The sequence below is a fragment of the Symphalangus syndactylus genome, chromosome 5 (assembly GCF_028878055.3).
Source record: "Symphalangus syndactylus isolate Jambi chromosome 5, NHGRI_mSymSyn1-v2.1_pri, whole genome shotgun sequence".
Lineage (NCBI taxonomy): Eukaryota > Metazoa > Chordata > Mammalia > Primates > Hylobatidae > Symphalangus > Symphalangus syndactylus.
In genome coordinates this window covers 101,269,246-101,293,952 of record NC_072427.2, presented here as the reverse complement: position 1 = coordinate 101,293,952, position 24,707 = coordinate 101,269,246, and the positions used below count along the sequence as shown (strand labels likewise).

Below are 24,707 nucleotides of genomic sequence, written 5' to 3'. Positions count from 1 at the left end.
ATATTTGCCACAGTTTTTTTGTATACAGAACATGTTGGGTTAAGAAAGTTCCTTCTCTTCCTAGTTTGACAAGTGTATTGAATTTCAACAAATGTACGTCCACATCTGTTGAGGTGATAATGTGTTATTTTTCTTCCCTTTAACCTATTAGAATGGTAAATGGAATTTATAGATTTTTCTATTAAACCGTGGGTACATTCCTGGGATAAACTCAACTTGGTCATAGTGTATCATCTGTTTTATACATACTGCTAGATTTAGTTTGTTGAAGTTTTATTCTTTTTTTCCTTTATGTGAATGTGGTTGGCCTGTCACTTTCCTTTCTTATGTAACCCTTATCTGGTTTTGTTATCAAGGTTTTGTCTAACACAATTATTTAGGGGAAAGAATTATAAGAATCACTTCTTCTTCTTGGGCATACAGTTCAACTATATTGGAACCATCTGAATGAGCCCTGGCCACTGGAATTTGAAGTCACTTATGCTACTTCCAGGACTGGCTCAAAAATCCCTCATGCATGATCTTCCTCTTTTTTCCATATCCATGCTGACTTAGAGGTTACAGGCTGAATGTGATGGTGGCACAAACCAGAGGGATCCTGAGTCTCCGAATGACTAAATGGAACAGAACACTTTCTATGCACTGGACAAAGCACATTAGATTATAAAATGCATAAGCAATAAATTTTTAGTGTGTCACTAATAAAGAACTTGGTACACCAGTTGAACCTCTGCACATGAGAATGACATAGACTGTAAGATTGTGGCCCAGTTCACATGAATTTAAAATAATACAATGTATACCCAAGAAACTCTCTGGCCAACTTCGGAACTGGAACACTGCCAGTCCCTTTATGCTGTTTATCTGGGTGCCTGGTTCTCCTCTAGCCTTTCTCCCAGTCATCCTTACCTCCTCTCATCCAACCGGTTAGCACTAGCCTGAATTTTTTGTTTATCATTATGTTGTTGCCTTTCTGTTTGTTTGCTTTGTTTTGGTTTTCTCTTATACTAAAAGACCTTTCAAATATTTTTTAGAACAGTTTTAGCTTTACAGGAAAACTGATATGGAAGTACATAGAGTTTTGTTGTAGACACAGGTTAAAAAACAAAAAAAAGTACGGACTTTGCACAAACCTCCTCTCCCTGACTGCACAAACACAAGCACAGTTCCCCCCAGTTATTTGCATCTTGCATTAGTGTGGTACCTCTGTTACAACTGATGAACCAATATTGATACACTATTACTAACTAAAGTTCACAGTTTATATTAGGGTTCACCCTCTGTTCAGTAATTTTCAAAATGTCATTTCTTTTTTTTTTTTGAGACAGAGTCTTGCTCTTGTTGCCCAGGCTGGAGTGCAATGGCATGATCTCAGCTCACTGCCATACCAGCCTCTCAAGCTCAAGCAATTCTCCTGCCTCAACCTCCCGAGTAGATGGGATTACAGGTGCATGCCACCACGCTCAGCTGATTTTTTTACTTTTAGTAAAGATGGGGTTTCATCCTGTTGGCCAGGCTGGTCACAAACTCCTGACCTCAGGTGATCTGCCTGCCTCAGCTTCCCAAAATGCTGAGATTACAGGCGTGAGCCATCGCGCCCAGCCTAAAATGTCATTATTTCTTCCTTGACATATGAATTGTTCAGAAGCATGTTTTAAATTTTGTAAATGTATGGGGACTTTAAAATTTTATTTTTGTTATCAATTTATAACCTAAACACTTTATAGTCAGAGAAGATTAGCTATATCATATTGATTCTTTGAATTTTATAGGGACTTACTTTTGGTCTAATATGTAATTATGTTTGTAAACATCCCATGAGTGCTTGAGAAAGAATATGCATTCCCCGATTGTTAGTTTCAGAGTTCTATATTAGTCTATGATATCAAACTCACTGCTATTTTTCAAATCTCCTCTTTGCCTTTTTGGTCTCCTTGATGTAGTACTAATTGAGACAGACGATTTGAAATCCTCCTGTATGATCAATTTGCAAATTTATTCTTGTATTTTTCTTTATTTTACATTGTATGAAGCAATTTTCCTAGTTGGATTAAAGTTTAAAACTGTATCTACTGGACACAATTTTAGTAAAGTGTAAACCTTTATCATTCTTTAGTGTAGTATTAGTCTGTTCTCGCATTGCTATAAAGAATTACCTGAGACTGGGTAAAGAAAAGAAGTTTAATTGGCTCACGGTTCCACAGGCTGTACAGGAAGCATGGCTGGGGAGGCCTCAGGAAGCTTAAAATCATGGCACAAGGTGAAGAGGAAGCAGGCACGTCCACATGGTTGGAGGAGGAGGAAGAGAGCGAAGAGGGAGTGCTACACACTTTTAAACAACCAGATCTCGTTAAGAACTCACTATCACGAGAACAGCAAGGAGCAAGTCTGCCCCTATGATCCAATCACCTCTCACCATGTCCCTCCTCCAATACTAGGGGATTAAAATTCAACATGAGATTTGAGTGGGGACACAAATCCAAACCATATCAGTGTCCATGTCTATTCCTAATCATGCTTTTAATTTTGTACCCAGCGTATTAATTTCTGAGAGCTACTGTAACAGTGCCACCAACTGGGTAACTGTTTGTTGTAAAACAAACGCATTCTCTCACAGTTCTTGAGCCTAGGTGTCCGAAATAAAGGTGTGGGCTGGACCATGCTCCCTCTGAAGGCTTGAAGGAAGAATCCTTGCCTGCCTCTTCTAGCCTCTGGTAGTTGCTAGCAACCCCTGGCATTCCTTTACTCGTTGACTCATCACTCCAACCTCTGCCTCTGTCTTCATATGGCCCTATGTCTCTGTTTCTGTGTTCAGATTTTCCTGTTCTTACAAGGACACAAGTGATACTGGATTTAGGGCCCACCCTAATCCAGTACAACCTTGTCTTAACTTGATTACATCTGCAAAGTCCCTAATTCCAAATAGGAGCATATTCACAGGTTTCAGATGGACACGAATTTTGTTGGGGGGACACTACTCAATCCAGTACAATCAGCTATTAATGTAGCTGATGCAGGATTTTTTGCTCCTTAGTTCAGTTAAATTTGGGTTATCACATGACCAGAAAAAATTAGGCACGCGTACACACTGAAAGGCGAGGAGGGCAGAACTTATTAGGCAAAAGGAAAGCTCTCCACAAAAAGAGGGGTCCTAAAGAGGGGTCCTTCATGCAGGTTTCACACCTCACAAATTGAATGCCAGGCCACCACACACGAGCTGAAGAGGCATGGCTTCTCCCCTGCATAAGGCGCAAACTCCTCGTGGCTCCACCCCATGTGTGGGTGCTTAGTCTGAGCCACATTGATTTATTTCCCTTACTGCACATGTGTTGAGAAATGGAATTTTTCACAGTGGGCATGTTCAGGCAAGCCACCTGTGTACAATGACCTGGGCAAGTCAGAGGCTCTCCAAGGACCCTTCCCTATTTGCCTAGGCTTGTGCCTGTCGCCCTTCTCTTTCATAGCTATCTGTTTTATAGACTGGTCTAATATATCTTTTACCAGTACTACAAGAAAGTGGCTTACATGATTATGGAGGCTAAGAGGTCCCATGATCTGTCATCTATAAGCTGGAGACCCAGGAAGGCCTGTGGTATAATTCAGTCTGAATCCAAAGGCGTGAGAACCAGGGGAGCCAGTGATGTAAATCCATCTGAGGACAGAAGATGAGATGTCACAGCTCAAACAATGAGGCAGGAAAAAAAAAAGGGGGTGAATTCTTCCTTCCTCTGCCTTTTATTTATGCCCTCAACAAATTGGATGATGTCCACCCACCTTGGGGATGGCTATCTCCTTTACTGAGTCCCCCAGTTCAAATGCAAATCTCCTCTGTAAACACACTCAAGACACTTCAAAATAATGTTTAAACAGATATCTGGCACCCTGTGGCCTATTCAAGTTGACATATAAAATTAACCATCACAAGTCTACCCTTGTCAACTTGGCACCCATACACATCTCCTTAAACCATACTTAACTGCCACATAAAGACAACAACAAGGTCATAATTCCATCTAACACGATTAACAATCCAGTATTCCACCAGAAACACACTAACCCATTTCCCAGAAGAGGAGGTAAAGTCTTCATGTGATGTTTACTCTCTCCTTGATATCTCATAACTTAAATACCATGATGAAAAATTAATCAAGGTTGAACATTGGAGCCAGTTAAAAAAATTAACAATATTTAAACACTATGCTATAAAATCAATGCATCTTATGTTACAGAATAAGGAAATGCGAAGAAAGAAAACAAAGCTACATACACACAAAATGTAGTTACAGCAAAATATGGAGGACATACTTATGACAATCACAGTCTGTGTTTCTGTAACTGGTCATATGATCAAAGCTAGTATTTATTCCACCATTTATTCTGTATTCCCTTTGCCTTCAGCAAGCACCTCATCTGGTCATGGTACTTACCCGGTGGTGACCCAAACCTTCATTCCTGAAAGGTCTGGATCATTAGTGGTCCTGTCTGAATTAGGCTGTAGTTTTCCATTGACCTTAATCACAGGGCATGGTAACACTAAGAGATGCCCTAAGGAATCTTGTGTATTCCCAACATACTTTTCCTTACCACCATTCAGGGGTAGTCCAGTTTCTACTTGGTAATCAGGTACAATCACCCAGCCAGCACTGTAACTCATTTGTCTACTGAGTTAGAGGCATGAGAAGCCCCAAATGGCTGAGGAGCAGTCTTAAACTTCTAGTTCAATTAAATCATGATTGTATCTCTCAGTGGAAAACATTCCACCCTATGTAAGACCTCTAGGCCAAAAATTTTGCTAGTGGGTCACTAGGGCTAATAGCGAATGGTGTTCCTCCTATTTTGACCCCTTGATTCCTGGACCTGTGAATCCCAGTCATAAGAGAAATGTACCATATACTGGATGTTGATTCAGAGTGTAGGCAGCCTTCTAGAGAACCTTGTCCCAGCCCTACAAGGCACTGGTATATAGCTGGTGCTACTACTGTCTTCAAAATGCCATTCCACTGCTCTATGTGGCCAGTTGATTCAGGATAGTAGGGAACATGGTAAGACCAGTTCATTCCATGAGCATGGGCCCACTGCCACACTTTTGCTGTGAACTGAGTTTCTTGTAATGCTGTGTGGAATACCATGGTCATAGATTAGACATTCTGTAAGTCCATGGATGGTAGTTTTAGTAGAAGCATTGCATGAAGGGAAAGCGAATCTGTATCCAGAGTAAGTTCTGTCTCAGTAAGGACAAAACACTATCCCTTCAACGATGGAGGTGGATCAATGTAATTAACCTGCCACTAGGCAACTGACTGATGTCTCTGGGGAATGGTGTCATATCAGGGGCTCAGTGTTGGTCTCTGCTGCTGGCAGACTGGGCACTCAGAGATAGCCTTGGCCAGGTCAGCCTTGGTGAGTAAAAGTCCACATTGCTGAGCCCATGCATAACCTCTATTCTTGTTACATGGCTACTTTGTTCATGAAACAATTGGGTGATGACAGGGGTGGCTGGAGAAAGAGGCCTACCAGTATCCACAGAACAGGTTATCTTGTCCACTTTATTAAAACCCTTCTTTGCTAACCCTTTGGTGAGCATTCACATGGGGCACAAATATCTTCACCCTTTTTGCCCATTCAGTGTCTATCCACATACTTCATCTCCAAATTTCTTTGTCATCAATTTTCCAGTTATGTTGAACTCCCTGACCATCCAGCCAAACCACTGGCCACAGCCTATGAATTGGCATATAGTTGAATATCTGGCCATTTTTCCTCCTAAGCAAAGTCAACCAGGGGGACTGCTCAAAGTTCTGTCCACTGGGAGAATTTCCCTTCACCACTGTCCTTCAAGGTAGCCCAGAGGCGAGCTATAGTGCTGCAGCTATCCACTTTAGGGTGGTACCTGCATATCATACAGAACCCTCTGTAAACCAGGCCTAAGTCTTCTCTTTCTCTGTCAGCTGATCGTGGGGAAGTCCCCATGAAGCCACAGATGCAGGCTGGAAGAGAGAAGGCAGGTAGCAGAAGTGGGGACTATGGAAATTTGGCCTACTTCTTCATGTAACTTCCTTGTGCCTTCAGGGCCTGCTCAGGCCCAATCATGTGTATACCATTTCCATTGATGACGGAGTGTTGCTGTGTATATCCAACTTTGTGCGTTGGTGGCTCAGATAACATCCAGTTTATGATGGGCAGCTCAGGTTGCATGGTAACTCGGTGACTCATTAAGTATCAGTCTCTACTAAGGCCCAGTAACAGGCCAAGAGCTGTTTCTCAAAAAAAGACTAGTTATTTGTTGGTAATGACAGGGCTTTGCTCTAAAATCCTAAACCAAGATTCACCTATAGGGACCTCCCAGAAGCTTCAAACAGCATCCCTATCCGCCACTGCCACTGAAACACCACTGGATCTGCTGGATCATATGACCCAAGTGGCAGAGCAGCTTGCACAGCAGCCTGGACCTGTTGCAGACACTTTTCTTGTTCTGAGCCCTACTCAAAACTAGCAGCTTTTTGAGTCAATTGGTAAATGGGCTGGAGTAACATAATGAAATTGGAAAATGTTGTCTCCAAAACCCAAAAAGGCCCACTAAGTATTGTGCCCCTTTCTTGGTTGTAAGAGCAGCAAGATGCAAGTACTTATCCTTCACCTTAGAAGAAATAGCCCAACATGCCCCATGTCACTGGATCCCTATCAATTTCACTAAGGTAGAAGGTCCTTGAATTGTAGTCATATTTATTTCCTACTCTCTGATGCAAATGTCTTTCCACTAAGTCTAGTGTAGTTCCTACTTCTTGCTCACTGGGTCAGATCAGCATAATGTCATCAATATAACGAATCAGTGCAATATTTTGTGGAAGGGAAAGGTAATCAAGATCCCCATGAACTGAATTATGACATAGAGTTGGAGAGTTGATATACACCGGAGATACGACAATGAAGGTGTGTTGCTGGCCCTGCCATCTGAAAGCAAACTGCCTTTATGGACTGGTATGAAGAAAAAGACATTTGCCAGATCAATTCCGTTGCCTTACCACATAATGCCAAAATAAATATTTCATATATAATTTTTATATTTAAATGCAAATTATAAACATAATACACATATTTACTTGTACTTGTGCAAGTAATTCTATAGGCCTGACTGACAGGGAATGTTCCACCTTTCCACCTTCTTTTAATGACAAATTTCTGATAAAATTCCTTGTTACCTAATGAATGACTTCAGTCTCAAAATATGCTAAATGCATTCAGTTTCCAGTAGCTCTGGACACATTGTATGCTAGGACTTGCTGAACTTGAGGACTGAAAGAGTTTCTTGGCCTGCTTGTCTGGAAAGTGCAGTGGTTCCTTGCAGTCCTTTTGTCTTCATTATTTTCAAAATTTCTTCTAAAATAAAAATCAAAAGGTAAAATCCATTAAGCCATTTGGTACTGTGCATGATCAATAAGCAATTTAATAAGTTAAGCACAGATGATTTATAAATTGTATTCATCTGACAAAACAATGTATATCAAATAAATGTGTATTAAAGTGAACTTGGTCTTCAGCTAAATAGGAGCACTTTGTATTTTCAAAGTGTTCCTGGTGATTCTACTCAGAATGAATGGCTTGCTTTGCAGTCACAGCCTACTTTTGGCTCAGTGGAAACATTAATTGTTGTTACTATAGCAAGTGATCAGTTTTTTAGTTGATTGGCTCCAATCTCTGCCCTATGTCTTTCTCTTTGGATGACAAAAGCCAATGAAGGTGTGGACAAACTGAATAGTGACATTGCACAGTGAGCGTGAAAGAAGTAGCTTATTTCTTTCAGGCATATTGAAAAAAGAAAACCTTCCTTATAAATAAATAAAACTAAGAAGACTGAACTAAGAAAATGGAGAAAAAAAGAGAGAGAGAGAAAGAAAGAAGGAAGGAAGGATGGATGGACAGAGAAGAGAGGAGAGGAGAGGGAAAGAAAAAGAAAGGAAGGAAGGAAGGAAAGAAGGAAGGAAGGGAGGGAAGAAAAGGGAAGAAAAGAAAAGAAAAAAGAAAAAAGAAAAGGCAGGCAAGAGAAAACTAGAAATAGTGATTTGAAGGGCTGAGGATTTTTAGTATAAGCTAAAAATCAAACTTGAGTGTACAGAAAAAGAGAAGAAAGATTATGGTCAATTTAGTTATAAAGCAATCTGAAAACAAAGATATAAAAATCTATACAATAAAATAGCTTTCATGATAAAACTCCAGAGAAACTAAAGAGTACAGCGCAATTGTCAAGCGCATGAAGACTAGAGGGTAGAGAGAAAATTCATAATACGGAGGGTGAGGTGTTGGAAGAAAACATTACAGATTTCTGTACCTAAATATTAGGTTATAAATGGGGAAAAGAGAAGACAATACTTTTTAAAGTCGGAAAAATTTACCTCTGAAAACCTCTTTTCTCTTTCAACATGAATTTATGCCCGTATTAGCTATTGTCAGTGATTAATTGTTTTAAGTGATTCGCTAACATGCCAGGTTATCTTATAAATTATAGCATTTTACATTATTAATTTTTGATTTCAGCAACATAAATGCTTAAACAATAAATTGGTCTGTATTACCTGGGTTGTTCTCTTTAATGGTAACTAAATAGAATAACCCTCTTGGTGAAAGGAGATCTGGAACCAGGGGAAAAAACCTGTCCATGACTTCCCGACCATTTCTGCCACCAGCCCAAGCTGCCTCTATTCCGTGACTTCCTACCTGTGAACAATTAGAAAGAACGTTTTAAGTTTGATTTAGATCACAAACCGAATCTTTCTGACAAGTAATATCACCAAACAAGTATATATATTGCATTCCACTGCTGACGAAAGAGCAGTAAAGTTGAATATAAGTTTCATCATTTTCTAGTGTGTAACCTTGGGTAAATTAGTAATCTTGTTTGTGAATTACTTCCCTCCTTTATCTGTAAAATTAGAAAAAGAACAGTTCCATACGTACAATTAGAAAAATTAGATTAAAATTTTTTTATCCACTGTTAGGAATAAATAAGGAAGTATATTTAAAGTTTTGAGAACATTGCCCTGCATATATCAAGGGCTTAATAATAGTTATTACCATTAATACAATGCTTAAATTGAGAGACGTGGGCAGCTTTTATACTTAATATAGAAAGAAGCTAGAAGGAGGAGCTTGTATTATAAGAGACCTACTGTACAGAAACAAAGTTTCAAAATGTCCCAATGCATCTGGCCCTCTTGTAGATTAAAGTGTGAAACACATAGACCTTTTCTAAGGAACCCATTTATTATATATTATATAAAGGCATACTGAAGCATGTTTGCTCTAACAATCTAATTATATTTTAGAAACAATATCCGTGAGAGTTTATATAGTATTAAAAAATCTTTAGATCCTTATCATTGTATATTGTTTCCATTTTTCATTTTATATATTTTTTTGAGACAGGGTCTCGCTCTGTCACCTAGACTGGAGTGCAGTCATGTAATCATGGCTCACTGCACCTTCCACCTCCTGGGCTCAAGTGATCCTCCCACTTCAGCTTCCCAAGTGTCTAGGACTACAGGTGCAAATCACCATGCCTGGTTAATTTTTTTTTTGAGACAGAGTCTCGCACTATCGCCCAGGCTGGAGTGCAGTGGCTCGATCTCGGCCTACTGCAAGCTCCACCTCCCGGGTTAACGCCATCCTCCTGCCTCAGCCTCCCGAGTAGTTGGGACTACAGGCGCCCACCACCATGCCCGACTAACTTTGTATTTTTAGTAGAAACAGGGTTTCACTGTGTTAGCCAGGATGGTCTCGATCTCCTGACCTCGTGATCCCCCCGCCTCGGTCTCCCAAAGTGCTGGGATTACAGGTGTAAGACACCACACCCGGCCAATTTTTTTAATTTTTTGTAGAAATGGAGGCTGTCACTATGTTGCCCGGGCTGGTCAAGAACTTCTGGCCTCAAGTGATCCTCCCAGGTCAGCCTCCCAAAGTGTTGGGGTTATAGGCATGAGCCACCATGACTGCTCTATTGTATATTATTTTCAAGATTAAAGAATGTTTTGAAGATGTCACTCAGAAGTTACTTTAACCCTAACACAACTATTTTCTTCCTATTTCCTTTGGGGTCTTTTGTCCATATTTTAGTTTAAATTATTTTCACACAATAATGCCTGCTATTTATTCATTTAATATAGCATATTTTCCTCACTAAAAATAATTGCTTTATAGCTATAACCTTATGCACAGATACCTTTATGAAGAAATGTTCACATTCTTGCTTTTAAAAAGCAGGTCGAACAGAGCTTGAAGAAAAATAAAGAAAAAAAAGCCCCATTTTTTGATTTTACTGTTTTGTTTGTCTGCCTTTGCCCTATCTTCTACACACACAGGTTTTTCTTTTTTGCCATGTTTTACAAAGACCGGATATATTCTATATGCTTATTTACATCTTGCTTTTCTCATTCAACAATACCTTATGAAAATCTCTTCATATCATTTGATATAGTTCTAATTCTTTTTTTTTTTGCTATTAAACATGCCACATTATTTTTAATTATGTACAAATATCTAACGTTGTCACCCAGGGACCATTTCACCCACTGCTCTGTCTGGCCGCCAGTCTCTTGTCTCTCTCTCCAGCAATGGTGAGGTGGATACCCTTTCCTTGGGGAAGAGAAATCCACAGTTTGTTGCACTTGCCAATAACAAAAATGTTAGAAAGTCAAGTGGCAAATCTGTTGCCATTGGTATCTTTCAGGTGAATCACGTCAAAAGATCCAGCGTGCCTCTCTCTGTTGGGGATCACACCAATTCTATCCAGGTTAGCACCACCAGTCACCATACACAGGTTATCAGTGTCAAACTTGATGAAATCAGTAATCTTGCCAGTCTCCAAACCAATCTGAATGGTGCCATTCACCGTGATGAGGGCATCAGGATAGCAGATGGTGCAAGCATCATGAGTCACCAGATGAGGGATGCCTTTTGTGCCCACAAAGGTTTTTCTCACTTTGTACAACGTGAACTTGGCCTCCTCAGGCGTAATACAATGTACAGCAAAGCGACCCTTGGTGTCACAGATCAAACGGAAATTCTCTCCTGTCTTGTCAATGCTGATGACGTCAACAAGGATTCTGAAGATTAAAGATCATGGCCAGATCATCTTCAATGTTTCAAAACCCTGTTTTTATGACCCCACATAAAATTTAAAAGTGAATCGAGGCCAGGTATGGTGACTCACACCTGTAATCCCAGCACTTCGGGAGGCCAAGGCAGGCAGATCACCTGAGGTCAGGAGTTCAAGACCAGCCTGGCCAACATGGTGAAACCCCCTCTCTACTGCTAATTCATTCTTTTAAGGGCTATAAAATATTTCCTGGGAGAAAAGTATCACATCTTAGTTGGCTATTGATGGGCATTCACTATGTCCATTTGCTTAATTTTTTTGACTCTAATTATGCCCACACCTATCATAAGCTTCTCAATATAATTTTCCACAAAGTTAATCACATTAGGAAATGTATAATTTCCTCTGTTTTTCTTTAAGACTTTCCTCCTGGAGGCATCCTTTTCCTGGCATTCTCTCTACCTTTCTCCTGGGTTAAACTCCCCATTTGTGCTGTTGGCACAAACAAACAACATCTTATTTCATGTTTCTGGATATATTAGTGTATACCCACAGCTTATTATAAACACAAACTCCTATTATTTGCATATTGTTTCCTGGATCTAATCTCTGAATCTCTTCTCTTTCACCTTCGTGAATTCTTCTTTGTGTCTTCATGCTCTGTGCACTGTTTCTTTCTTTGGGTTTCCAGACCACTGATTCAGGTCTTGACAGTGACCATATTTTTTAATTCATCGCCTCATATTTTACTGTATACAACATACGTTTAAGCTCCAAGACATCTTTGTTGTGTTGTATTTTGATCCTGCTTTCTAGCTGACTGCCCAGCTCATGAGAATATGACAGGTTTTCTCCCCGTTGGGACAGCAAAAAGCCCAAGGCATTGCCTGCACTCAATCATCTATACGTCCCAGCAGCTGTAAGGCTCAGAAGCACGTGGCTTAGGGCTAGAAACATGAAGAAAGGAAACCCATTCAGGTCACCATGTTCCCAGAATCTCCTTTTCATTGATTAGTCTTACCACTAGTTGGATAGTGCTTTCCTAAAGAGCTTTATGAAGCTGCATTTCCCTCAACGGCTGTTCACCTTATGACTTCCCTGTCATATGAGTTTATATGTCAGCAGAGCAATAGCTCTTTCATTGTTTAACTGCCATTAGTAGCAATAGAGCCAAATGGATCTTTCCCAACTTGGTGTTGAGGTGAATGTAATGTTTATCGGCCTTGCCAGAGAATAATTATCAAAGAATAAAAAACAATAATAATTAAAGGAAAGCTAGTCTTAGCCCATTATTAAACTTTGACAATTCCCGGGAAAAGGTTAACGTGGTTTACCTCTTCATTACCAAGATTTTAAAAAATATATATATTTCAAGATTATTTGTTTTCCCTATCTGAAATGATAATTGGTTCCACTCTCCCACATTTTGGAAATACTTGTGAAAGGAGGAAACCTGAAATTTTCAGAAGGAATTCCTATGTGAATTTAAGATTGGTTAAAATATTTTTTTTTTTTTTTTTTTTTTTTTTTTGAGACAGAGTTTCGCTCTGTCAGCCAGGCTGGAGTGCAGTGGCCGATCACGGCTCATTGCAACTTCCATCTCCCAGGCTCAAGCAATTCTCCTGCCACAGCCTCCCAAATAGCTGGGATTACAGGTGTGTGCCACCAGGCCCGGCTAATTTTTGTATTTTTAATAGAGACGGGGTTTCACCATGTTGGCCAGGCTGGTCTTGAACCCTTAACCTCAGGTAATCTGCCACCTCGGCCTCCCAAAGTGCTGGGATTACAGGCGTGGGCCATTGCGCCTGGCTGGTTAAAACACTTTGTTTTGCGAATTTTTTATTCATGATAAGGGATATATGTAATATATATGTACATATATATTCGAATATATGAATATAAACACCATGGCCCGATATGAATGTGATTTTTAATGACAGATATGTGTCACAGTTTGTATTTCCATCATTTAAGGTTCCTTTCCTAGGTCTTTTAATAGGACTCAATTACTGACAATTAGGAGTAAAATCAGAGTAATCTGTGATAGCAGCAGCTGACTGATGTCATAGAATGATATTCATTCGATTTTACAAACAAAATAATTGAAAATATTAATAATTAAATTTTGTTGTATGTTTTACCTCTTCAGGTGGAGTCACTACATAGGGGGGATTAAACACCAGAAGATCAACTTTTTCCTTCAATCTTGGTAGCAAGCCTTTGACCTAAATGTATTCAATAACAGTGAGAATTTTACATTAAACTCTGAATTAAATAACTGACAAATCAATCTTTAAAAATAATCTTCCATGTTTTTGGGAAAATAACGTGTTAGGGGATGCACTTGTAGAGAGAAATGAAATATTTTTATGTTTTCATTCAGAAAAATAATATATGCAATTAAATAAAAATAAGGAAATTAAACTATCAGAATGAATATTAAAAAGCCTGTACTCCTCAACAGCACATATATTTATATTCTGGGTTCACTTTTAGAAAAGGAAATAAGAAAGCACTCTAATTCTGTATAATCTGTATAGACTTGGATGTAAGTTTACAACTATATTTGCTAACATTTTCACAATTTTTCCCGTATCTATACAGATACCTACCATTATTTGCTGGATACTGTTCTATAATTTCTTCTATCTCTGGTGTTTCACCATTCTATCAAAAACACTTACTTAAGGGGTGGAGCCAAGATGGCCGAATAGGAACAGCTCCGGTCTCCAGCTCCCAGCCCCAGCGACACAGAAGACGGGTGATTTCTGCATTTCTGCTTGAGGTACCGGTTTCATCTCACAAGGGAGTGCCTAACAGTGGGTTCAGGACAGTCGGTGAAGCGCACTGTGCGCGAGCCGAAGCAGGGCGAGGCATTGCCTCACTCGGGAAGAGCAAGGGGTCAGGGAGTTCCCTTTCCTAGTCAAAGAAAGGGGAAACAGACGGCACCTGGAATATCGGGTCAGTCCCGTCCTAATACTGCGCTTTTCCAACGGGCCTGGAAAACGGCACACTAGGAGATTGTGTCCCGCACCTGGCTCGGAGGGTCCTATGCCCACAGAGTCTTGCTGATTGCTAGCACAGCAGTCTGAGATCAAGCTGCAAGGCGGCAACGAGGCTGGGGGAGGGGCGCCCGCCATTGCCCAGGCTTGCTTAGGTAAACAAAGCAGCCAGGAAGCTCGAACTGGGTGGAGCCCACCACAGCTCAAGGAGGCCTGCCTGCCTCTGTAGGCTCCACCTCTGGGGGCAGGGCACAGACAACCAAAAACTCAGCGAGAACCTCCACAGCCTTAAATGTCCCTGTCTGACTGACAGCTTTGAAGAGAGTAGTGGTTCTCCCAGCACGCAGCTGGAGATCTGAGAACGGACAGACTGCCTCCTAAAGTGGGTCCCTCACCCCTGAGCAGCCTAACTGGGAGGCATCCCCCCAGTAGGGACAGACTGACACCTCATTCAACCGGGTACTCCTCTGAGACAAAACTTTCAGAGGAACTATCAGACAGCTGAATTTGTGGTCTCACGAAAATCTGCTGTTCTGCAGCCACCGGTGCTGACACCCAGCCAAACAGGGTCTGGAGTGGACCTCTAGTAAACTCCAACAGACCTGCAGCTGAGGGTCTTGTCTGGTAGAAGGAAAATTAACAAACAGAAAGGACATCCACACCAAAAACCCATCTGTACATCACCATCATCGAAGACAAAAAGTAGACAAAACCACAAAGATGGGGAAAAAACAGACCAAAAAAACTGGAAACTCTAAAAAACAGAGCACCTCTCCTCCTCCAAAGGAACGCAGTTCCTCACCAGCAACGGAACAAAGCTGGATGGAGGATGACTTTGATGAGTTGAGAGAAGAAGGCTTCAGACAATCAAACTACTCTGAGCTACGAGAGGAAATTCAAAACAATAGCAAAGAAGTTAAAAACTTTGAAAAAAAATTAGAAGAATGGATAACTAGAATAACCAATGGAGAGAAGGGCTTAAAGGAGATGATGGAGCTGAAAGCCAAGTTTCGAGAACTACGCGAAGAATGCAGAAGCCTCAGTAGCAGATGCGATCAACTGGAAGAAAGGGTATCGCTGATAGAAGATGAAATGAATGAAATGAAGAGAGAAGGGAAGTTTAGAGAAAAAAGAATAAAAAGAAATGAACAAAGCCTCCAAGAAATTTGGGACTATGTGAAAAGACCAAACCTACGTCTGATTGGTGTACCTGAAAATGATGGGGAGAATGGAACCAAGTTGGAAAACACTCTGCAAGATATTATCCAGGAGAACTTCCCCAATCTAGCAAGGCAGGCCAGCATTCAGATTCAGGAAATACAGAGAACGCCACAAAGATACTCCTCGAGAAGGGCAACTCCAAGACACATAATTGTCAGATTCACCAAAGTTGAAATGAAGGAAAAAATGTTAAGGGCAGCCAGAGAGAAAGGTCGGGTTACCCACAAAGGGAAGCCCATCAGACTAACAGCTGATCTCTCAGCAGAAACTCTACAAGCCAGAAGAGAGTGGGGGCCGATATTCAACATTCTTAAAGAAAAGAATTTTCAACCCAGAATTTCCTATCCCGCCAAACTAAGCTTCATAAGTGAAGGAGAAATAAAATACTTTACAGACAAGCAAACGCTGAGTGATTTTGTCACCACCAGGCCTGCCCTAAAAGAGCTCCTGAAGGAAGCACTAAACATGGAAAGGAACAACCGGTACCAGCCCCTGCAAAAACATGCCAAATTGTAAAGACCATCGAGGCTAGGAAGAAACTATAGCAACTAACGAGCAAAATAACCAACTAACATCATAATGACAGGATCAGATTCACACATAACAATATTCACGTTAAATGTAAATGGGCTAAATGCTCCAATCAAAAGACACAGACTGGCAAACTGGATAAGGAGTCAGGACCCATCAGTGTGCTGTATTCAGGAAACCCATCTCACGTGCAGAGACACACATAGACTCAAAATAAAGGGATGGAGGAAGATCTATCAAGCAACTGGAAATCAAAAAAAGGCAGGGGTTGCAATCCTAGTCTCTGATAAAATAGACTTTAAACCAACAAAGATCAAAAGAGACAAAGAAGGCCATTACATAATGGTAAAGGGATCAATTCAACAAGAAGAGCTAACTATCCTAAATATATATGCACCCAACACAGGAGCACCCAGATTCATAAAGCAAGTCCTGAGTGACCTACAAAGGGACTTAAACTCCCACACAATAATAATGGGAGATTTTAACACCCCACTGTCAGCATTAGACAGATCAACGAGACAGAAAGTTAACAAGGATATCCAGGAATTGAACTCAGCTCTACATAAAGTGGACCTAATAGACATCTACAGAACTCTCCACCCCAAATCAACAGAATATACATTTTTTTCAGCACCACACCACACCTATTCCAAAATTGACCACATAGTTGGAAGTAAAGCTCTTCTCAGCAAATGTAAAAGAACAGAGATTATAACAAACTGTCTCTCAGACCACAGTGCAATCAAACTAGAACTCAGGATTAAGAAACTCACTCAAAACCGCTCAACTACATGGAAACTGAACAACCTGCTCCTGAATGACCATTGGGTACATAATGAAATGAAGGCAGAAATAAAGATGTTCTTTGAAACCAACGAGAACAAAGACACAACATACCAAAATCTCTGGGACACGTTCAAAGCAGTGTGTAGAGGGAAATTTATAGCACTAAATGCCCACAAGAGAAAGCAGGAAAGATCCAAAATTGACACCCTAACATCACAATTAAAAGAACTAGAAAAGCAAGAGCAAACACATTCAAAAGCTAGCAGAAGGCTAGAAATCACTAAAATCAGAGCAGAACTGAAGGAAATAGAGACACAAAAAACCCTTCAAAAAATTAATGAATCCAGGAGCTGGTTTTTTGAAAAGATCAACAAAATTGATGGACCGCTAGCAAGACTAATAAAGAAGAAAAGAGAGAAGAATCAAATAGATGCAATAAAAAACGAAAAAGGGGATATCACCACCGATCCCACAGAAATACAATCTACCATCAGAGAATACTACAAACACCTCTATGCAAATAAACTAGAAAATCTAGAAGAAATGGATACATTCCTCGACAAATACACCCTCCCAAGACTAAACCAGGAAGAAGTTGAATCTCTGAATAGACCAATAACAGGTTCTGAAATTCTGGCAATAATCAATAGCTTACCAACCAAAAAGAGTCCAGGACCTGATGGATTCACAGCTGAATTCTACCAGAGGTACAAGGAGGAACTGGTACCATTCCTTCTGAAACTATTCCAATCGATAGAAAAAGAGGGAATCCTCCCTAACACATTTTACGAAGCCAGCATCGTCCTGATATCAAAACCTGGCAGAGACTTAACCAAAAAAGAGAATTTCAGACCAATATCCTTGATGAACATTGATGCAAAAATCCTCAATAAAATACTGGCAAACCGAATCCAGCAGCACATCAAAAAGCTTATCCACCATGATCAAGTGGGCTTCATCCCTGGGATGCAAGGCTGGTTCAACATACGCAAATCAATAAATGTAATCCAGCATATAAACAGAACCAAAGACAAAAACCACATGATTATCTCAATAGATGCAGAAAAGGCCTTTGACAAAATTCAACAACCCTTCATGCTAAAAACTCTCAATAAATTAGGTATTGATGGGACGTATCTCAAAATAATAAGAGCTATCTACAACAAACCCACAGCCAATATCATACTGAATGGGCAAAAACTGGAAGCATTCCCTCTGAAAACTGGCACAAGACAGGGATGCCCTCTCTCACCCCTCCTATTCAACATAGTGCTGGAAGTTCTGGCCAGAGCAATCAGGCAGGAGAAGGAAATAAAGGGTATTCAATTAGGAAAAGAGGAAGTCAAATTGTCCCTGTTTGCAGATGACATGATTGTATATCTAGAAAACCCCATTGTCTCAGCCCAAAATCTCCTTAAGCTGATTAGCAACTTCAGCAAAGTCTCAGGATACAAAATTAATGTACAAAATTCACAAGCATTCTTGTACACCAATAACAGACAAACAGAGAGCCAAATCATGAGTGAACTCCCATTCACAATTGCTTCAAAGAGAATAAAATACCTAGGAATCCAACTTACAAGGGATGTGAAGGACCTCTTCAAGGAGAACTATAAACCACTGCTCAATGAAATAAAAGAGGATACAAACAAATGGAAGAACATTCCATGCTCATGGGTTGGAAGAATCAATATCGTGAAAATGGCCATACTGCCCAAGGTAATTTATAGATTCAATGCCATCCCCATCAAGCTACCAATGACTTTCTTCACAGAATTGGAAAAAACTACTTTAAAGTTCATATGGAACCAAAAAAGAGCCCGCATCGCCAAGTCAATCCTAAGCCAAAAAAACAAAGCTGGAGGCATCACGCTACCTGACTTTAAACTATACTACAAGGCTACAGTAACCAAAACAGCATGGTACTGGTACCACAACAGAGACATAGATCAATGGAACAGAACAGAGCCCTCAGAAATGATGCCGCATAGCTACAACTATCTGATCTTTGACAAACCTGACAAAAACAAGAAATGGGGAAAGGATTCCCTATTTAATAAATGGTGCTGGGAAAACTGGCTAGCCATATGTAGAAAGCTGCAACTGGATCCCTTCCTTACACCTTATACAAAAATTAATTCAAGATGGATTAAAGACTTATATGTTAGACCTAAAACCATTAAAATCCTACAAGAAAACCTAGGCAATACCATTCAGGACATAGGCGTGGGCAAGGACTTCATGTCTAAAACACCAAAAGCAATGGCAACAAAAGCCAAAATCGACAAATGGGATCTCATTAAACTAAAGAGCTTCTGCACAGCAAAAGAAACTATCATCAGAGTGAACAGGCAACCTACACAATGGGAGAAAATTTTTGCAACCTACTCATCTGACAAAGGGCTAATATCCAGAATCTACAATGAACACAAACAAATTTACAAGAAAAAAACAAACAACCCCATCAAAAAGTGGGCAGAGGACATGAACAGACACTTCTCAAAAGAAGACATTTATGCAGCCAAAAAACACATGAAGAAATGCTCCTCATCACTGGCCATCAGAGAAATGCAAATCAAAACCACAGTGAGATACCATCTCACACCAGTTAGAATGGCCATCATTAAAAAATCAGGAAACAACAGGTGCTGGAGAGGATGTGGAGAAATAGGAACACTTTTACACTGTTGGTGGGACTGTCAACTAGTTCAACCATTGTGGAAGTCAGTGTGGCGATTCCTCAGGGATCTAGAACTAGAAATACCATTTGACCCAGCCATCCCATTACTGGGTATATACCCAAAGGACTATAAATCATGCTGCTATAAAGACACATGCACACGTATGTTTATTGCGGCACTATTCACAATAGCAAAGAGTTGGAACCAACCCAAATGTCCAACAACGATAGACTGGATTAAGAAAATGTGGCACATATACACCATGGAATACTATGCAGCCATAAAAAATGATGAGTTCGTGTCCTTTGTAGGGACATGGATGAAACTGGAAAACATCATTCTCAGTAAACTATCGCAAGGACAAAAAACCAAACACCGCATGTTCTCACTCATAGGTGGGAATTGAACAATGAGAACTCATGGACACAGGAAGGGGAACATCACGGTCCGGGGACTGTTGTGGGGTGGGGGGAGGGGGGAGGGACAGCATTAGGAGATACACCTAATGCTAAATGACGAGTTAATGGGTGCAGGAAATCAACATGGCACATGGATACATATGTAACAAACCTGCACATTGTGCACATGTACCCTAAAACCCTAAAGTATAATAAAAAAATAAAAAATAAAAAAAAAAAATAAAGTAAGATATTAGTAATAGGAGAAACTGGGTGTGAGATATAGAGAACGCTGTACTATGTTTGCAATTTTTCTGTTAATGTATATCTATTCTAAAATAAAAAGTTTATTAAAAAAAAAAAAAAAAACAACACTTACTTAATACTAATTATGGAAACATTAAAGAAATTTTTAGGCCAGGCACAGTGGCTCACTCCTGTAATCCCGGCACTTTGGGAGGCCGAGGCGGGCAGATCACCCGAGGTCAGGAGTTCGAGACCAGTCTGGCCAACCCATGGCCAACATGATGAAACCCAGTCTCTACTAAAAATACAAAAACTAGTTGGGCACAGTGGTGGGTGCCTGTAATCCCAGCTACTCAGGAGGCTGAGGCAGGATAATTGCTTGAACCCAGGAGGCGGAGTTTGAAGTGAACCAAGATTGCGCCACTACACTCCAGCCTAGGCGACAGAGTGAGACTCTGTCTCAAAAAAAAAAAAAAAGAAAGAAAGGAAGAAATTTTTAAAATTAAAAAAAGAATCACCACATTGATCTCATGTAAATCACTGGAGTACCTTTCTTAATACTCTAGCTTTTATTAGCAGTAACAACTTCTAATAATATGAAAATAATTTCTTATCTCTTTGGCTTAATTCCTTCTAAGCTATAAAATCATTTATAAATTAAAAAAAAAAAAAAAAAAAAACAGGAAAGCTACCTACCCTCATCATTGTAAGAAAAGTGCAGGTTAAGGAGCACAGAAGTATTTTGTATTTCATATGTCTACCTGGTGCATGCTATTATTATTTTTGCCTATAAAAAGGTATTTCACATATATAAATTAAAAACCCACAAATTTAAAACTGCCACTTGAAAATGTGTGCTGTTAACTTCTTAAAACAATGGTTGTGCAGTTGTCATTTGTTGTTTTTACCTACTGAGGACCCATTGCCCCTTTCTTCTGATTTAATTTCCTTGACTTTTGTTAGGGAAGCTCTACCTCCCATCATTCTCGATCTAAGTGGCCTGAGTAGGGTTTATCCCAACCCAGCTCCTGGGATGGAACTATGAGCCAGGTTGAAGCCAATCATCTCCATATTCAAATCTCCTTTGGCTACAGCAAAAGGTTGAGAGATAGGCACACAACCCAAGTTGCTCCAGATAATACTCATTCTGGGGCCTCTTCTAGAGTAACTGAATAGAAAGGGCCTCTTTCCTTGGGAAAGTGTTGAGAAATAAGATACAGATATGCAAACATCTTGTTACCATGAAGGGAAAGACTGCCTAGGAACAAAGCCACCACAGAGAAGTTCAGAGATAAGAAAAAGATGTCTATAGCATTCTTAGAGTTCCTGGAAGTAGCTGTGCTGAAGCCATCAATTTTTTTTTTTTTTGAGACAGAGCCTTATTCTGTTCCACAGGCTGGAGTGCAGTGGCATGATCATGGCTCAAGGCAGCCTCAACCTCGCAGGGTCAAGCGATCCTCCCACCTCAGCCTCCCAAGTAGCTGGCACGACAAGTGCACACAACCATGTCCAGCTATTTTTTTTTATTTTTATTTTTTGTAGAGACGAGTTCTCACTATGTCGTACAAGCTGGTCTTGAACTCCTGGGCTCAAGCAATCATCCCACCTCGGCATCCCAGAGTACTGGGATTAAAGGCGTGAGCCTCTGCACCCAGACTAACTTTTTAAATTTAAGCCAGTTTGAACTGGGTTCACTATCACTTCTGACTGAAAGAGGGCTGATCTATATAAGTTAATATAAATTCCTTTTGAATTGTGGAAAAGATGGATTACATCAACAAAGAATTTACTTTGCATATGGTATACTGCTCAGTGGGTCAAAAGTTAATTACTTACCAAAGTTTCTTTGACCTAAAGCATCTTAACCTTATTTGAAAAGAAAATTATTACTGGACAAAGATTAGCTTACCAAATCTGTAATAACTGGTTGAATGTGGACTTTGTTACAGCGTGCTGTCTCTAGGGTACAAGCTGCTGCCTCAGGGTTGATATCAGTGCACCTATAAACAGAAATGGAAGAAAACTATATCCTATGTCCATAAGGCAAATCTGTTACTAAGTAATTTCAAGGAATGTTCCATTAATTCTACACAGAACAGATTTAGAAAAAAAAAAATTAGAATGTATTCAATAATGGCAAAGAAAAAGAGAACGAGGATTTGTTCTACTGATGAAAAAGACTGTTATATTGATACAATGTCCAAGAGTAGAAGACACATACATGCACATACATCTGAAGGAATTTATGAAATTATACATCCAATGAAGGAGTACTATGCAGCCACCAAAAATGAAATTTAAAAGGAATTTTTGATAGGAAAATGTTTATGAGATAAAATTAAATTAAAAACAAGGAAATGAAAAAAAAACAGAAGTAAACACAGCTGGACCATGTATGGTAAAATTTATAGGTGATTTTAATTTTCTTCTTTATACTTTTCTACATTTTCCAATCTATAAATTTAAGCAACTTTAAATTTCTTATGATATAAAATTATTTACCTAAGAAATCAAATTTAGAGATGATCTAAAATTATGCTGCTTCTACAATTACATAGTATGAGGGAGCAGTTTGAACATGAATAATTTTTAGGGAAGTACAGCTTGTAATCTGAGTTTTTGCTATGCTTAAATACTATAAGATATATACTGTCTATTTAAAAATTATTTCATTAGAGTTATCATAGTTAACCTGTCAGTGGAAGATCTAGATGAATATGATATACTTACATGTACAAAGCCTGAGGGCCTATCATAGAGGCTAGGAATGCAGACACTACACCAGACCCTGACCCTACTTCCAGGCATATTTCCACTCTAAAAAAAATATATATATATTAGTATAGTAGAATCAAAATACTCTTCACAGAAAACTCTCATGCTAATTTCTAGCATATATATTTCTCTAGTATCATCACTCACCTGCAAATATATGAAAATAGAAATTTGTAATTTCTGACAACTACTTTGTACTTAATATTGCATAACTCAAAACTACTAATATTTTGGGTACGTAATATATTTTAAGTCCATAAAAGTTATATATTACCAAACATGGCTTTCAGTTAATTTCAACAAACAGTTACATTAAAAAGTATGGAAAAATGTTAATCTAGGGTTGGAAATATTACTGTGAAAGACATCATTCCTTCGCACCAGGAGCTCCTAGCTTAGTATTTCCTAAAATAAGGTTTGTATTATTACAAAATTTATTTTTGAAAAAAGTTCCTCTATCATTTTTAATACCTAACATTCATAGAGCCATCAGTATATCCTAGAGAATTAAAAGGTCCCCGAATAATAGAGCAGGACAAAAATTATTTTTCTGGACAGCTATATGCTAATTGGGAAAATAGTATCTGATCTTCAAATGTTAACCATCTTAGAATGCTGTTAACTATAAAATCTTCATTCTACTGTACTTTATCTTTCCATTAAATTTATTTTCTTGCCTATAATCTTGGAAGTTGTTTCTTTTTAAGAGACAGGCTCTTGCTCTGTCACCTAGGCTACAGTGCAGTGGTGCCACCATAGCTCACTGCAGCCTTTAACTCCTGGGCTTGCTCAAGTGATCCTCCCGCCTCAGCCTTCCAAGTAGTTAGGACTACAGGCATGAACCACAGTGCCAGCCCTCTATAATGTTATACGTGCATCAAAAGCATAAATCATCCCCATTACAAAGATCAGCTTGATGGCATTTAGGGAAATTTTTAGCACTGAACTCCCAAAACAACTACCCAGTGACAAGCTCCAGAGGTTTTAAACTTTTGGAACCAGTCTACACATCTGACAAGTCTTTATTAGGTGGTAGTAAGGTCTGAGAATCTCACCAGGTGGCTTCTCTTTGAAAATACCTATCATGGTCTCATAAATAATTAGAATTCCAAACTAGAAATAACCCAAGACTTTATAACAAAATCAGCTCCTTTTACAGCATACTTTGCAGTGCAATTTGTGCTTGTAAATCTTTCTGGGCTATCTTGAGAAGAAAAGACAAGTTATAAAACAGTACTGTTCCACTGTATATTCCAGTAAATCCAAAAGTTCCATCATCTACAATGAAAGACTAGTTTAATAAGAGCTGGGACATTTTATACGTGGAAAAATATGACCAAGTTTAAGAGGGATAAATAAATACAATATAGATCTTTGAAACCTGAAAGCTGTTTGTTCCATCCTGAGAAAACCCAGTTCATCTTATCTTCAAACAAATCTAACAACCCAAATTCCTTACATTTAAAAATCACAATGTCAGTATTCATTCTTTCTGCTATTAATTTAAAATCGATGGCGATCACTTCAACAAATCCATTTAAATAAAGTGCTAGGGTAGACTATTGTCTGCTAGCTGCATGTAACTTTTTTTTGGTAACAATTAAATGAAAAATTCAGTTCCTCAGTAGCACTAGCCACATTTCAAGTGCTCTGTAGCCACGTTAGTCAAAAACAACTCAGAATGCCCACTATCAGGTTCTAGTTCACAGAATAAAATTTAAATGTTCCAAAGAAGAAAGCAAATGTCAATAGTCACGGATTATGCTGTTCAGTGGGTTGAAAAATATTTCCCCACTCCAGTAACACAACTTTCTTTCATGTTTGTTAAGGGTGCTTTCTATGTGCTGAGTAAATCAAATAATACCACGCAATTTTAATATGTAATACTTTAAAAATTAACATTAATAAGCAATGTTTCCGGAATATTTTGTTTCCAAACGTGTTATACCATCGCTTCTCTCAGGGACATGTGATC

The 24,707-nt window shown here is 39.3% G+C and overlaps 1 protein-coding gene and 1 pseudogene across 5 annotated transcripts in view; both read right to left on the bottom strand.

Moving 5' to 3' along the window:
• The window catches only part of N6AMT1 (N-6 adenine-specific DNA methyltransferase 1), a 245,331-nt gene that overhangs the window by 220,171 nt on the left and 453 nt on the right, over window positions 1–24,707 (bottom strand). The window contains exons 2-8 of one of the 5 annotated variants that reach the window (XR_010121209.1): window positions 22,688–22,774; window positions 21,867–21,957; window positions 13,231–13,314; window positions 8,571–8,712; window positions 7,200–7,377; window positions 3,526–3,652; window positions 2,168–2,241 (exon numbers count right to left, since the gene is read on the bottom strand). Coding sequence is in view for 2 of the 5 variants with exons in the window: in XM_063640650.1 (XP_063496720.1) it covers window positions 7,271–7,377; window positions 8,571–8,712; window positions 13,231–13,314; window positions 21,867–21,957; window positions 22,688–22,774 (511 nt within the window). In the remaining 3 variants the exon portion in view is untranslated. Of the gene's footprint in view, window positions 1–2,167; window positions 7,378–8,570; window positions 8,713–13,230; window positions 13,315–21,866; window positions 21,958–22,687; window positions 22,775–24,707 lie in introns of those variants that run through there. The other 4 variants (XR_010121208.1, XR_010121206.1, XM_063640650.1 and 1 more) reach the window with 4 other exon arrangements.
• LOC134736752 (small ribosomal subunit protein eS4, X isoform-like) lies at window positions 9,355–11,110 on the bottom strand (annotated as a pseudogene).